The sequence below is a fragment of the Talaromyces stipitatus genome, genomic scaffold, assembly GCF_000003125.1.
Source record: "Talaromyces stipitatus ATCC 10500 scf_1105507295527 genomic scaffold, whole genome shotgun sequence".
In the NCBI taxonomy this organism is placed as follows: Eukaryota; Fungi; Ascomycota; class Eurotiomycetes; order Eurotiales; family Trichocomaceae; genus Talaromyces; species Talaromyces stipitatus.
This window is the reverse complement of record NW_002990114.1, coordinates 3,254,452-3,268,396: the sequence shown is the minus strand read 5'-3', so window position 1 is coordinate 3,268,396 and position 13,945 is coordinate 3,254,452. Positions and strand designations below refer to the sequence as shown.

Sequence of the window (13,945 nt, the reverse complement as noted above, 5' to 3'; positions counted from 1 at the left end):
CAATAAAACCACAAATCCACCAATGCTAAAACGAGACTCGAATTTTTCGAATTGGAGATGGTATATATAGAGAAAAGAAAGAAAAAAAGAGATAATAACGTTGATAAGAGGCTTGGTCATGATGCAGAAGATAAAATAGAAGGATGAACATCCTCCCCCGCGACAAAACCCAGGATTTTGTTGGAATCCATATCATCCACGACACTGATGACGATGTATTTATTCTCGGCATCTTCATTGTTTTGTTTCTGGTTGTCAGAGAGCATCATATCGGTTATCCCCGTGGTCTCTTCGAGAATGCATTTCACTTTTTCGATGGTGGTTGACGAGCGTATTGGTAACCATCTCGACGCGTGTATTGATGTAGAGGGGAATGTCGCAGAAGATATCTCTGTGATTGGAGTGTCGATTTTGAAGGTTGTTGTTGATGGATCGGTCATTGCGCGGAGTAAGCGTGGTGGAATGATTTGGGTATCTGATAATTTCACCCAGGACTTTGAGTTGGGGTTTTGAATTGCTGTTAATAGGACGTCGATGACGCGGATTGAGTCTTTCTTTTCTGTTTGTTGTTGTTGTTGGCTTGGAGAGACGGTTGGTATACACTCCATCGACACAAAGTGTTCGGACGAACAGATGGTCGTATCTGATTTCAGACCGGTATGAGTGATACTATCGTCCAAAGACAATTTTATGCCCGCGTCTTCCAACGACCTCAAACTCGGTGATGTAGTCATTGACGTTGACGGGGTGGATATCGCAGAATTGATTGCCGCAGCAGTCGCGGCGGCAGCGCCTATGGCGCCGCCGGGATGATACCCCTTGAATACTTCTGCGGGTCCCTGGCCAGGTAGCGTGTGTAGTTTGTGAGCTGCGGCGAGAGCGAGCGCATCTCCTAAGGCGAGTGCGACAGTAGTAGAGCTCGTAGGCGCCGAGAGACCGAAGCTGGATTCTTCGTCGATGTGTAATGGGGCCGGGAGGAGGATGGTCATGTCGGGGGAATTGAAGGATAGGAGGGGACAGGTTGATGGGTGGGTGTGGGATGTTATTGCTATTATGGGCACGGTGGGTGGGATGTGAGGGAGCATTAGGAGTAATTCTGCCGTGCGTCCGGAGAAGGATATCAGGAGGAGTGTGTCAATCTAGGAGGATTGTTAGACAGATGGCCAGAGAGATTGGGGACAGGACGTACAGATCGAATAACACCCAAATCACCATGTAAAGCTTCGGTAGGATGCAAAAACACACTATGAATCCCAACACTATTCATAGTCGCCTCCAACTTGCGACCTATCTTGCCACTCTTCCCAACGCCGCACACCACCAGTTTCCCGCCCCGGTTTATTGTGTGCACGAGCTGCGAGACTGCGCGCTCTACATTTTTTTGGGCCAGGTCGTTGGTCCGGTAGAGGCATTCGAGGTGCGTGAGAGCGTCGCGCTCGGTGGTTATGACATGGAGCGCGGTGGAGAGGGCGTCTCCGTCGTTATCGTAGGTGAGTGACATGTTCTCAGTCTCGAGTCTCGCGGATTCGAGTTATGTATGTATAGGGTATCAGAATAGACGAGGAAAAGAGAAGAACAGAAACAGAATATAGTCCGACCAGGCCCGATCTTATATGTATGTATGTATGGACGGACGGACTGATATTATCAGGAGGGGTTCGTTAGCATATCCCCGCGATAAGAAGCATCCCGACCCATAATGATTGAGCAATATTCAGCATACTTTAATGCAGAGATTAATAGTCTCAGGTGCATGCGATCATTGGATTGAAGAGAGAAATGAATAGAAATGTCCAGGTTCAGGTTCAGGTTATAAATCAAAGAACGAAGCTAATCCTTTTTTTTCCGTTCTGGAAAAGCCGATATCAGGCTGCAACGGGATTGGATGATCGCGTAATCTCGATCTCTGCACTAGTTCTGCTTCAGCCAGTTTGAATCCTCAGATCTGAAATGATCTATTTGATCTATCTGATCTTGACGGTCTCAAAAAGACCCGAGTATATTCATTAGTTGTCTGCATCATCACGATGGACATTCCCATGAATATCACTGAATACTCCCTGCTCGTTGCACCTAAACGGGCGCCACGATCACGACATCGGCCGTGCTATGTAGGATTACTCTAGCTCGGGACAGACCGGTGTTTCACTAGCAGCTGTATGTAAGAAATGGCATGCATGTGTCAGCGCAAACTCGAGTTCCCCGGTGTGACTGCCCCGCATTATCTAATATACACTCACTAACTTAATAGTTACAACCCTTGAAAGCTGATTGACTGTGTTATACAGTGTTAGGCAGAGGCTTGACCCCCCTGTGAATCGCCGCTATCCCAAACGACAAATTCTCATACCCCCTCCCCGGAATCACAAATCCCGCCTTTGCAATCATAGCCCTAAACTCCTCCTGGCTCGGAAATCTCTCAATACTCTCCACCAGATACTGATAACTCGCCCTATCGCCAGCCACGAGATGTCCAATCAACGGAATAGCGCTGAAGCTCCACCTCTTATACACCTCATTAAACAGATCAAAGTTTTGCACTTTGCTAAACTCCATGCATGCAAAGACGCCGCCGGGTTTGAGCACTCGGTACGCTTCGTTGAGCGCGGCTTGTTTATCGGTGAAGTTGCGAATGCCGAACGAGACGGTATATAGATCGACCGAGTTGTCAGGGACTTGGGGCATGTGTTCTGCATTCGCGACCATGAATGATAATCGTTTCGTGTTGTAGTACGGCGTATCGAGGCTTCGTTTGCGGCCTTCTGCTAACATGTCGGCGTTGATGTCGGCGACAGTGACGCGGGTGTCCCGGTCGTTGTTGATGTTGGTTGCATGATCCAGCATGCGGAATGCAATGTCGCCTGAACCGCCGGCGACGTCGAGAATATTCCAGCCCTTTTCCTTGTCGTCGGCAGATCGAGAGAGCATTGAAGGTGAGCCGGGATTCAGTGAACGCACGAAATGGTCTTTCCATAGTCGGTGAATGCCCAGGGACATGAGATCGTTCATGGTATCGTAGGAACTTGCGACGGAACTAAACACGGCACCGACTACATTGAAGTTAGCTCAAATATTCACATGGTTCGTATGGATGACGTACCGCGTTGCTCCTTTTCAGCCTCTGGAATATTCTCAAATCCGAAATGTGTCATTCGAGATTCCGCCTCGGATTTCTGGGTGGACGGTGATTGTTGACTGGCACGTATCGAACAGGAGAAGCAGCGGTACTGGTCTGGAAGTGCAATTGCGCTGCGACGGGTCGTCGCTCGCTGTGTAAGGAGTCTCCATGATAATTTGGATGCCATTGTTATATTCTCTGATGAGATATAGTTGATGAATTATTGGCCAGTAAAGCCCAGCTTGAAAGCTGTGAAGCTTCGATTTTCGTCGGAGACGGAGCTGGGACCTGGCTTGGCATCCTATTCAGGCTAGATCAATATCTATGTCATCAGCCAATCAATTAACTATGTTACTCTACATTTAAGATCTACTACGACAGTCCTGCAGTATACAGAAGATTTTGAATAAACATTAGAATAGTACATATTAACTAAACACGCTTGGTAAAAGAAATATACAAATCTCCCGGAACCCACAAAAAGTGATTCGTCGACTTCCCATCGAAAGTGCTACCGTCCTCACCTTCGGCGAACTTGATATCAAACGTGGTAAGAAGTCGTGCCAGCGTGCTTCGCAGATTCATCATTGCAAGCGGTCGTCCGATACAACCGTATGTTCCTGCCAAACTATCAGTCCTGAAGTGAGGTATACAGGAGGTGTAGGACTTACCGGCTAAGAAGGGCGCAAAGGCGCTTTTCTCCTTGACGAGTTCTGGGCGGGAGTACCAGCGCTCTGGGATGAATTCTTCTGGTTTCTCGTAGATTGCCTCACCTATTATCAACTATCTATTAGTTTAGATCATGTAATGCTTGTAAAAAATGGTGACGTACTTCGCCCCAGAACGTATTGTGGACAAAAAACAAACATATTCCCCGGAACATGGATATCGTCAATCCAGATTCCTTCCGGTGGTGTCTTGCGTTGAATAATTCCTGGAACAGGAGGATGAAGTCGGAGTGCTTCATAGATCACTCCGTTGAGGTGCTCGATATGTGAAATTTTCTCGTTCAAGACGTCTCCGGATGGATCGGTCATGTACGGCGCAACCAATTCGCGCAGTGTGTCAATCTGCTCGGGATGTAAACAAAGTTCGTAGATAATGCTGGACAGTGTCGTGGCTGTCGTGTCACTGCAGTGCGTTAGGGTTTGTGCCTCCGATATGTGTGTAGTAGACTCACCCTCCAGCAGCCATCATGAGCTGAGAATCACCGACCAACAAATTCAAATCTTCCTTGGACACCTTCTTTCCTTCTAGAGGTGCCAAAAGCGTAGAAGTAATATCCGGAATGTCAGGGGTATTCTACAAGAATCAGTCATGCACTTACAGCACAAATGCGTACAAGGCAAAAGCAAAAGCAAGAAAAAAAAAACTGACCTGCATTCTCGTGAGCATCCGCTCACGGCAAAAATCCAAAAACCTGAACCAATCCTTGGTCGCACCGGGAATAACCTGTCCAAGTCGGAAGACCCAAGTCGGAAGACCATACGCCAACGGCTCAAACCCTTCCGCTAGAAGTCGAACAGACCAATGCAACTCATCCTTCTTGAGCATATCAAATGACTGACCAAACGCCAAGTCACCCACGATATCAAAGGAATAGTTGTTGAACCACTGCACGACATTGACTGGTTTCCCTTCTGATGCGGCGAAGGTTGCCATTAGCATGTCCCGATACTTCCGGATACGCTTTTCGTACCCACGCAAGGCAGTGTCGCCAAAGGCGGCGCTCCAGATTCGACGACGATTGTCGTGCAGTTGTCTATCCCGGAAGCTGTGTAGGGATACCACGGGGTGAGTTACATCGTAAGCATCACCTTTGGTACATGCCGTACCAGGACCGTAGATGGCTTGGACAGCCTTTGGGTGGACGATGGACAGATCTGAAGAGCCAGTGCGGACAAAGTCGCCATATTTCTTGTGCAATTGCAGATACTGGCGCGAACTGTCGGCCTTGGAAAACTTTACAGACAAGAACAATGCAGAAATCCGAGTGCCAAAAGGACCGGGAAATTTATTCAAGGGATGAAGAAATTGGCGGTAGAAGAGCACACTTGAGTAAAGACCGGCCAGAAACGACAACGACAGATTGATCGTTATGCGCAAGACCTCGAATATCGGGAGATGATGATGGAAATGTAGTAGAGCTATCGTTGCAGACACCGCGGCGCCGAAAGCGATGAGATAGCGCTCTGGATGGAGATGGTGTTCGCCGCGATTGAAAAACAGCACGTACACAGCTGTGCCGAGTGCAAAGGCAGCAACCAATTCCCCTGTTGAAAATGGCATTGTGTGTGTTGCAACAAAGCTCGTGGAAAGCAAAAGACTAGTCGCTGCCCAATCCTGGTGTAGATGATTTTCACACTAAAACTGCATAGTAATGGGACGTGCCCAGAGCCAACAGATGCGATGATGGATTGATCATTCAATTGCTGGAGACAGCAGATCGACTGATAACCTCTGCCGAACGCAGGGTGACAGAAACAATTTTTGAGAAAGTAGAGGCTATTAAGGGGTTTAAGATTTATCCAAGTGGTCGGATCATTATCTAGCGGTGGGCCCAGTGCCTAGAATGCGGCATGAAACTGTTCCGAGCTTCCATAACCTCATATGATCATTCATTCGTTCAACAATTCCTTGAATTTTGAATTGTCTGCATGGTGGTTGGCTCTTTCAATTACTTTTAGAAAGGTTTGCAATACTCTGATTCAACTCCGGAGCCGTCCGTCCCGCTCTGGGCCAATCAGATGCGTTCTTTTATTGTTTTCCAAGGTCTTCTAGTTCAAAGATAGAGACAACATTTGAATAGGAGAACTATATATATAATTTCTCTCTTTGAATAAGAACAAAGGAAGTATTTTACATGTTCTTTCTTTCATTATCTTCGACACCCTTTCTCTAGATTTCATTGTCAACTATCATTGTACTATGCAATTTATAGATTCGGCGCTATTACCAAGCAAGGGTTAAGATTAGAAGCAGTGACGGCCTTTCACTTGATCCATAGACTGAGTCCTGAATATGAGGTCAAAGAAGTGTCGTATGCAAGTGAGCTGTATGTAATTTAAGGTTAATATAAAGCTGCATTGATTCTTGCATATGTGCCGATTGCACAGCCCTAACCGGGGACGATCCCTCAGGCCTGTAACAAGTGTTAGGTCAATGCGAATACGTACCCTAGGACATTATTCAGACTCGAAGACACCAAGGTTGCACGGAAAAGTCATATTTCGTACTTTGCGAGTGCTGGTCTGAATTGGACGAGCGGATAAGATTTCGGAGACATCCGATGGAGAAGAGACATCTCGGTAACGAATCGTATTTACTCTCCTATTGATTCGCATCAAAACGAGTTTGCTTCAATGAGCTTGCCTTCAACTTGTTTAATAATTTACACACTTCCTTCCATACTACAAGAGAAACTCGAATAACTGAGCTAGGGATGTTTCGATCTGCCATATCATGCGCAAATGCGTTGCGCGCGCCAAGTACATATACGGCGCTCATAATGCGGAGATATGCTTCAACAATATCCAAACAAAACTCACTTCCAGCCGCATACTACCGCGGCGGTACATCAAGAGCAGTCTTTTTCAAAACAAATGACCTTCCACAAAACAAGAAAAGCTGGGACCACATCTTCCGCAGCGTCATCGGAAGTCCCGACCCTTACGGCCGACAACTTGACGGTATGGGCGGAGGCATATCCAGTCTATCGAAGATATGTGTAGTTGGCAAATCAACACATTCCGACGCTGATGTCGATTATACATTTGTGGCGTTGGGTGTTAAGACCAACGAAGTGGACTACTCTAGTAATTGTGGAAATATGATCAGTGCTGTTGGCCCGTTCGCTGTGGACTCTGGTCTTTTCCCTACCAGTATCAATCAGCAGTCTGCTACAGTCCGAATACATAACACTAATACAGGGAAGATAATCCATGCTGTCTTTCCCGTGGTCGAGGGAGAAGCGGCCGCTAGCGGAGACTTTTCCATTGATGGAGTCGCTGGAGCAGCATCTCCAATTCGTCTGGACTTTATTGAGCCCGCTGGATCTCGCACTGGACATTTACTTCCCACCGGAAACGTCACCGACGATATTGACGGGGTGCCAGTTACATGTTTGGATGCAGCTAATCCTTGTGCTCTGGTCAAGGCTACAGATCTCGGTGTCGACGGTAACCTAACACCCGACGAAATCGATACTCATCCAGATCTACTTCAGTGGTTGGACTCCATTCGGCGTCAGGCCGGTGTAAAGATGAGCCTTGCAAAGACATTAGACACCGTACCAGGAAGTGTCCCCAAAATCTGTCTTGTAGCAACACCGACTTCTACCCCGAGAGATATCAAGGCTCAGCAGACTCCGAGTGATGTGGATCTTTTGGTACGAGCTATATCTGTCGGTCAGCCGCACAAGGCTGTTCCCATCACTGTGGCTCTAGCTGTTGCAACGGCTTCCAAGGTTCGCGGTAGTACCGTCTCAGATGTCGTTGGTGTGAACCCCGTTGATAAAGCAGGTGTAACGCTAGGTCATGCAAGTGGCAAACTACTGGTGGGTGCCAATTTCAGTGAAGATGGCGGCTTGGAATCTGCAACGGTTTTCCGAACTGCTCGAAGGTTATTTGAGGGACGTATCTTCTGGAAAGATGACCCCTCGGCAGAATAGGTCGTTAGTCTCTATGTTGAAGACCTACAACGGGCCGGTACAATACGAAGAAGCCATATGTATATACTTATTCAGGGAATCAAGTGCCTTGTCCTAGCAATTGGATTAGCGAGAAGATTGCGTTCGCTTTTTTTAAAGAGTTGCTCCGGATTTTAAGTAAATAATAGTTAATTCAAGTTGGTTTTGTCTCGTAGGTCAGCTTTTTTCTAATCGAACAACGGTATATAAAACATATACTAATATACCATGTAAATCCGACACCCATCAAAAACTCAACTTTCTTCTCGATGATACCATAAAGACAATCGCAAGTAGAATCTCACTCCGTACAATGAAACAGCAGGGTAAGAATGAACAACAAACGTCGAGAACGGAGGAATATTCACCAACCTAGCGAATCAGGTACAATACCAAAGATAGGCCTCGTCAAGCTTTCCTTTGGGGAGATCAAATTCCTAATATATATGCGCAATTAGTCTCCCAGGCTTTCAACGAAGAAAAAAAAAGTAAAGACTGTAAAACGTACAAGAGCATCTCTCAATTCAGTTACCATCATCCCCTCGTCAATGCAATGCTTTTGTTTCTCCGTAATGAGTTCTGGGTCGTAAGTCTCTACGCGGTTGAAGCCTATCCAGATAACTCTCTTCTTTCTCGGGTCGTTCTTTACAACCATCAGATTTCTGGGATTTGGGATCCTTGTGGTATCTTAGTAACACTTTGGGTATTTCTTGAATGCCTCGGATTAAATCATCTGTCCTCTCCCTGGTATAGTTATGCAGCTGGATCATTTCCATATTCGGAGTGTAATCTAAGAAGATTGCACTTGGAAAGTACTCGTCATTAACAAATGCCTTGAGATAAGGCAGGCATTGTCGGGGGTGAAACTTGTCCATAGTGCCGAAAAAGCGAGGGACAATGCCGCCGTCGCATAGCCCTCGCTCCTTTAGTTGACGATATGCCCCCGATTCCAGAATATGAATGTCCAGCTCGCGATCCTTGCGCTTGAAGTATTCTGGCGGCCCTCTTCCGGGGTGCTGGTCAAATCAACTACCTAATTGGTTAGGGCACTATGATTAAGCTACCTATTTAACCTCTAGTTTCATGCTTTCTCTTTCTATTGGAAAGTATTGGTAACTAGGCTTTTTTCCTTATCACAATAGTGTACTATGATAGTGGTGAAAGCCATTGTGCTTAAAGTCCTACTTAGAAATATCTTGGGCTACCTAGGCATCGGCAAGGCAACCTTCCTAACATATAAGATGAGCTCATAGCTCTGTCTTTTTGAGCTAAGATGATTGAGACATTTTGACAAGCCATACAGAACCAAGTTTTACAAGAACGGCATCCTAACCGACTGCTACCAGTGCTTTGTGATTTGAATATACACCTTTTCTTCTCTTTCAAGGTTCTCCTCCTGCATAGCCACAATAGGAATTCTGGTCCCTCTCATAACGTATCTACAAAGCCCTCTACCAGCGATTCCTATCAATCCACCACCCGGTTCAACACCTAACGCTTCGAACACGGCATACGACGCTGATGATATTCAGAACATCACCCCATGGCATGATTTCAACCTGAATACAATCCTCCAAAGATATCAGAATGTCCTCGTACAGGCTCATCTCCCACCAGACCCATTGCCCAACTCCCCAGCGGCTGCTATAGTAGCACAAACCCTCCTCCGAGACGACGTGTCGTTCTATGTGTTTCCAAGAATACACCGTGCTCTTCGAGCCGCGTTTGCCCATTTAGCTGCGGTTCCGCAGGGGATGAACAACATGACTGCAGTCTCAATTGGTAGCGGAGAATTTGCACGTATTACCAGGGGTTTTAGACCTGATGTGGCCCTTCCAGACCTAAGTCTTCCAGAGGGTTCTAGTCCAAACCGTGCCCCAGGGGATATAAAGCCGTCATGGAAGTGGAATACAGCCATGGCGTATGACGCACGGGCTACCCAACGCAACGAATCCCCAAGCGTTGAGTCAGACTTGGTACATGATTCTGCATCATGCACGATACGGATTCCTGCTTACCAACCTCAAACTAATCGCAATTCGAAGATTAGATGACAAGTGGGGATCTTCAGCTTTCTACCCCGATTCCTTTTGTCCGAGGTGCCAATGGATGCTGTAAAGTTGAATAGCCCGAATCTGCCATCGATTCTGTATTCATTTTCAGTCATTTCACAAATTATTGGAGTTACGCGGGAATTTTTGAGACTCTGTATATGCATGAAAGGTTGTTAGAATGGAGCTTTCCATTCCAGTCATCGATACTATTGGTTTATAGGGAAGGAACACGAAGACCAATCCCCAAACCGTGGTCTCACGAAGAGGCCTGCTCTGCACGAAGGGAGCACTAATATGGAGTCAAAAAATGGGTTCAAAATCGTTGTCCCGAGGAAGACTCTAAGGGGTGAAAATAACTATCTAAATACTATGAGGCTCAAAACCTTACGCCAAACAAGGCCCGGAACATGCCGTCAAACCGTTTGCTGAGTCTCCCCAATTGAGCTTAATTCGACGTTGCTCTCCGTCAAATCTCCATGGGGCGTCATGCCAACAATCGTCATTGGGATTCACCGCGGTTCCAACAGATACTTACCTAGGTAGTCTGAATTCAGTCTTTTTCTCCTACCACGCTAATGCAACCACTTGAAGGAAAACTTGAAGGAAACCAGTGAAAACCCCCGAAGTAACATAGTGCACTGTAGGAGGAGCCAAATTCACACTCTGTTTCCAAGCCCTTCGGGTCTCTCATTCGTTCTATATACATACCTTTGCACAGTATATAACAGCGTACTCAAAACAGCTGCACGCAAACAATCGAAAAATTTTGCTGTCAAGCTAGTAAGAATAATAATAAGAATAATGATAATAATACACGAAGGTATCTCAAAGCAAAAAGACTCCAGACAAGAGTGAAGATAACAATCTTCCAGTAAATCACAGGGTATTAACCGCTACTGGCAGACGAAAGAAGTAAGCAAATCCAAAACCAAACTCCGAGTCGATATCTTTAGAATCCAAAGAAAATTGATGGATTATTTGAGAGTAAAGTAGATGAGATCATCCATATAAGGATGCCTTTTGAAATATGAAAATTTGAAATGAACGAATTTTAAGAGTCGTAGAACCATGCAGCAACGGCGATGATAATGTAGAGTGTCATCAGTAGAACGCCTTCTAGCCAATGAGATTTTCCATCGGCGATTAGGTAGTTCACCTTCACAGTAAAGTTAGGACATATTCAGGATGGAAGGATCAAAGAAGACTCACCAGTAGAACGGCGACGAACAGAACGACAACTTGGAAGCCGTCACCAAAGTCGAGGGTCTAATTTATGAGTTAGTCTGGAAAAAGAGGGATAGTATGGCGCCAAAGGGGAAATACCATTTCATCTTTACCCATAATCCACCCAATGACGACAATCAAGGGAAGAACCAAGAGTGCAATTTGCATACTCGACCCCACGGCCACACCAATGGCAAGATCCATCTTATCCTTCACTGCAACAGTAACGGCAGTAGCGTGCTCGGCAGCATTACCGACAATAGGCAACAAGATCAATCCGACAAACGTCTGCGAAATGGAATTGCTTCCCGATGTGACCGCACTGATCGCGTCAACCATGTACTCCGCGCAAAGAGCAACTAGCACTGTAGAGATGACAAGGGTGAGAATCGCCACATAGAAGTGAAGCTGTGGAACCTCCTTCTCCTCTTCCTCTTCTTGGCTGCCTCGGCTCTCAAGGTCGCGTTGAGCTGTCTGACTGCTCATACCGGCTCCAAGAGCACTCATCGCAATGATTCCCTTTTGGGTGTCACCTTTGGCACGAGACTTATTTCTCTTTTCTGTTTTCTCACTGGGGGCATTGTAGATTTCTGCATGCGATTTGAGCTGGAAGAACAGATAGGCGCCGTAAACTACCAGCAAGATCACACTAGTGCCTGTAGAGTAATCCCGTTAGCTTCCAAGCTTCTCAATCAACAGACATCAAGTATTACTTACCGCGTGAAAGCTCATCAGTATGAGTAGCACCGCCTATATTGATAGAAGCGTCAGTATAACAGTTTCAACTTTTGCAATCATTCAGGACTTACCGCTGGCCCATTTGTGGAATGCCGTCGGGATAATCAAGCTAGCAACAGCAAGAGCCAAAAGACTAGCTGCAGTCTGTGCAACAACTTCGTTGAACTTTTGCTCGATGCGGTTGATACCACCAAAAAAGAAGCACATTCCCATGACCAGAAGTAAATTGGAAAGCATACTTCCAATCAGAGACGTCTGGACAATGGTGAATTCGTTATGAACCAAAGCGATGATAGCGACAATGAGTTCGACTGCGTTGCCAAAACTAGCGTTCAAAAGACCCCCAAGAGTTTCTCCAGTTCTATAATACATTGTTAGTGGATCAATCTTGAGGAAGGTGCTAAGATTAATACTTACCGAAGGGCAATTTCTTCCGTCGCATAACTCAACATCGCTGCCAGTGGGCTATCAAACTCATGTTAGACTTTTTTGAGGGGTTCGGTGCGTGACGAAGTAGACTTACACGATAGCTAAAAAGTTAACAACAAAGACCGCCGTCCGACTGACACTGGTATAGTTCAAAGCGACTATACATAATTAGTTGATTCGCGAAGACATGTAAGAAAGAGTGGGAACATACTTCCGACAGGAACGAGGAACAGTAGCAGGTTGATCCACGAGTTGAAGACAGTCGCACGTAGCTGGCTGGCTACAGTAAATTTGGGTTTCCCATTTCCAGACTCCCCCGATGCTGCATCATCGGCTACGGTTGGCGCATCTGAAGTCGTCGTTTTTCTACGTCTCGGTCCATCATCTTCACCATCGATATCACGCGAGACATTGATTGCATCTTCGCTACCGGCTAAAGTTGGAGGAGAGTCTTTTTCTTGGGATTCAGGATCGGCAAAGTGCGGAGGTCCTCTCGCTGATGTGAGCGGCCAGTTGTCAGCATATTCTCTCAATTCGACCTCGTCAAGCATTTCCCGTTGTCGTCTCGCCATTTAGGGTTGAATATTACCTTCGAGAGCGAGATCGCGTTCTATATCTCTGGTTCGCTTGCGCCGTCTATTGACACGGATCTTTTTGAAAGGATTGTGAGTGGATTCTCCTTCGTCGTCGTACCATGCAGCCCTGCGAGCGTAAGAACGTATTTTGTCTAGACCGGAGAGTAAGAGTCAGCCTTGTCTCGTACACACCTACATGCAATTTTCTTGATGTTATTGGTAGGGTGGATGAGTATGCTTACGCATATCACAGATAACCTGGGATCTTGTCTCCAGGAAAAAAGGCGCAGTAGAAATGTTTCACTACTCCGTAAATATAGTCGAAATGAGAGTCACGGATAGGAGTAATAGTGAGCGATGAGTGACTTATGACTGTTGATTGTTCATATGAGTTGGTATATGAGTAAAAAAATGACAGGTTAGTGGATGAAAAAAGAGTGACGAATGTTGGGATAACGCCTAAAGCCGAAAAGGGGATTCTTGATCGTACACAGTAGTTTCAAGTTGTTCTTTCTCCGTCATTATGCACAGCCACAGCGGGTAACTGAGCAGATTATTGGCTGATGCTTCCCGACGCCAAGCCCTATAATGGGTCCGGGCCCCTGCTGTGTGGATCCACGCAGATAATCGTTATTTACGCACAGCCAATTACGAATTGTGTATTTGTGTATTGGTATTTCGCTTGTTTTTGCAGCCAAGTACTTTTTCAAAGCTTGTTCCTCGTCTAGTTTGACCTCGGCCATGCAATTCATAACACACCGACAAAGTCAATTACGTGACGATTGTGGCTGAACTGATCTACTATTGAACTCTCAACAAGTCTTAACAGCGTATCGGCGTTTAAGATAGCCGGAGGGATTCGACCCGAACGCAGAGAATACTCCATCTGGTTAACCGTATTCATTGTTGCTTCGGAAAGTCGTCAGCAACTGAACGATACTCCGTACCGTCGCTCAGAAGCATTAACGGCGTAACGTGGCTGCAATTCGACCCCCAAAATGGGCTGAGATTGAGTCGTCAGCGATTTCATTGTATGCCGAAGAAAATCATTCCTTGACTCGAGATTCGCCTCTTTGCTGTTGGGCCGGAGTTGCCTTGTCTTCAATTCAATCGCATCTTT

At 46.2% G+C, this 13,945-nt stretch overlaps 6 protein-coding genes across 6 annotated transcripts, besides 1 other annotated feature; 1 reads left to right on the top strand and 5 right to left on the bottom strand.

The window, feature by feature from the left end:
• Nucleotides 1-116: 116 nt before the first annotated feature.
• On the bottom strand, nucleotides 117-1,501 carry TSTA_092320 (sugar isomerase, KpsF/GutQ; the record flags this gene model as incomplete). Its single annotated transcript, XM_002478908.1, has 2 exons — nucleotides 117-1,139; nucleotides 1,190-1,501. 2 exons carry the CDS (start codon nucleotides 1,499-1,501, stop codon nucleotides 117-119), a joined length of 1,335 nt encoding a protein of 444 aa, XP_002478953.1.
• Nucleotides 1,502-2,280: 779 nt separating this feature from the next.
• On the bottom strand, nucleotides 2,281-3,305 carry TSTA_092310 (ubiquinone biosynthesis methyltransferase Coq5, putative; the record flags this gene model as incomplete). The annotated part of the gene is made up of 2 exons (XM_002478907.1): nucleotides 2,281-3,050; nucleotides 3,101-3,305. The coding sequence occupies 2 exons, from the start codon at nucleotides 3,303-3,305 to the stop codon at nucleotides 2,281-2,283; spliced, it is 975 nt and encodes a 324-aa protein (XP_002478952.1).
• A 245-nt stretch (nucleotides 3,306-3,550) lies between these two features.
• On the bottom strand, nucleotides 3,551-5,407 carry TSTA_092300 (cytochrome P450, putative; the record flags this gene model as incomplete). Its single annotated transcript, XM_002478906.1, has 5 exons — nucleotides 3,551-3,738; nucleotides 3,790-3,891; nucleotides 3,951-4,249; nucleotides 4,299-4,420; nucleotides 4,496-5,407. The coding sequence occupies 5 exons, from the start codon at nucleotides 5,405-5,407 to the stop codon at nucleotides 3,551-3,553; spliced, it is 1,623 nt and encodes a 540-aa protein (XP_002478951.1).
• A 1,219-nt stretch (nucleotides 5,408-6,626) lies between these two features.
• On the top strand, nucleotides 6,627-7,884 carry TSTA_092290 (DUF453 domain protein; the record flags this gene model as incomplete). Its single annotated transcript, XM_002478905.1, has 2 exons — nucleotides 6,627-7,738; nucleotides 7,788-7,884. 2 exons carry the CDS (start codon nucleotides 6,627-6,629, stop codon nucleotides 7,882-7,884), a joined length of 1,209 nt encoding a protein of 402 aa, XP_002478950.1.
• A 466-nt stretch (nucleotides 7,885-8,350) lies between these two features.
• Nucleotides 8,351-8,973, bottom strand: TSTA_092280 (uncharacterized protein; the record flags this gene model as incomplete). The annotated part of the gene is made up of 2 exons (XM_002478904.1): nucleotides 8,351-8,821; nucleotides 8,923-8,973. The coding sequence occupies 2 exons, from the start codon at nucleotides 8,971-8,973 to the stop codon at nucleotides 8,351-8,353; spliced, it is 522 nt and encodes a 173-aa protein (XP_002478949.1).
• Nucleotides 8,974-10,637: 1,664 nt separating this feature from the next.
• Nucleotides 10,638-10,672: a microsatellite.
• Nucleotides 10,673-10,910: 238 nt separating this feature from the next.
• Nucleotides 10,911-13,108, bottom strand: TSTA_092270 (uncharacterized protein; the record flags this gene model as incomplete). The annotated part of the gene is made up of 10 exons (XM_002478903.1): nucleotides 13,068-13,108; nucleotides 12,840-12,977; nucleotides 12,462-12,746; nucleotides 12,345-12,408; nucleotides 12,239-12,286; nucleotides 11,893-12,182; nucleotides 11,801-11,833; nucleotides 11,183-11,739; nucleotides 11,069-11,125; nucleotides 10,911-11,015 (listed from the first exon to the last, which is right to left on the bottom strand). The coding sequence occupies exons 1-10, from the start codon at nucleotides 13,069-13,071 to the stop codon at nucleotides 10,911-10,913; spliced, it is 1,581 nt and encodes a 526-aa protein (XP_002478948.1). The 5' UTR covers nucleotides 13,072-13,108.
• Nucleotides 13,109-13,945: the final 837 nt, after the last annotated feature.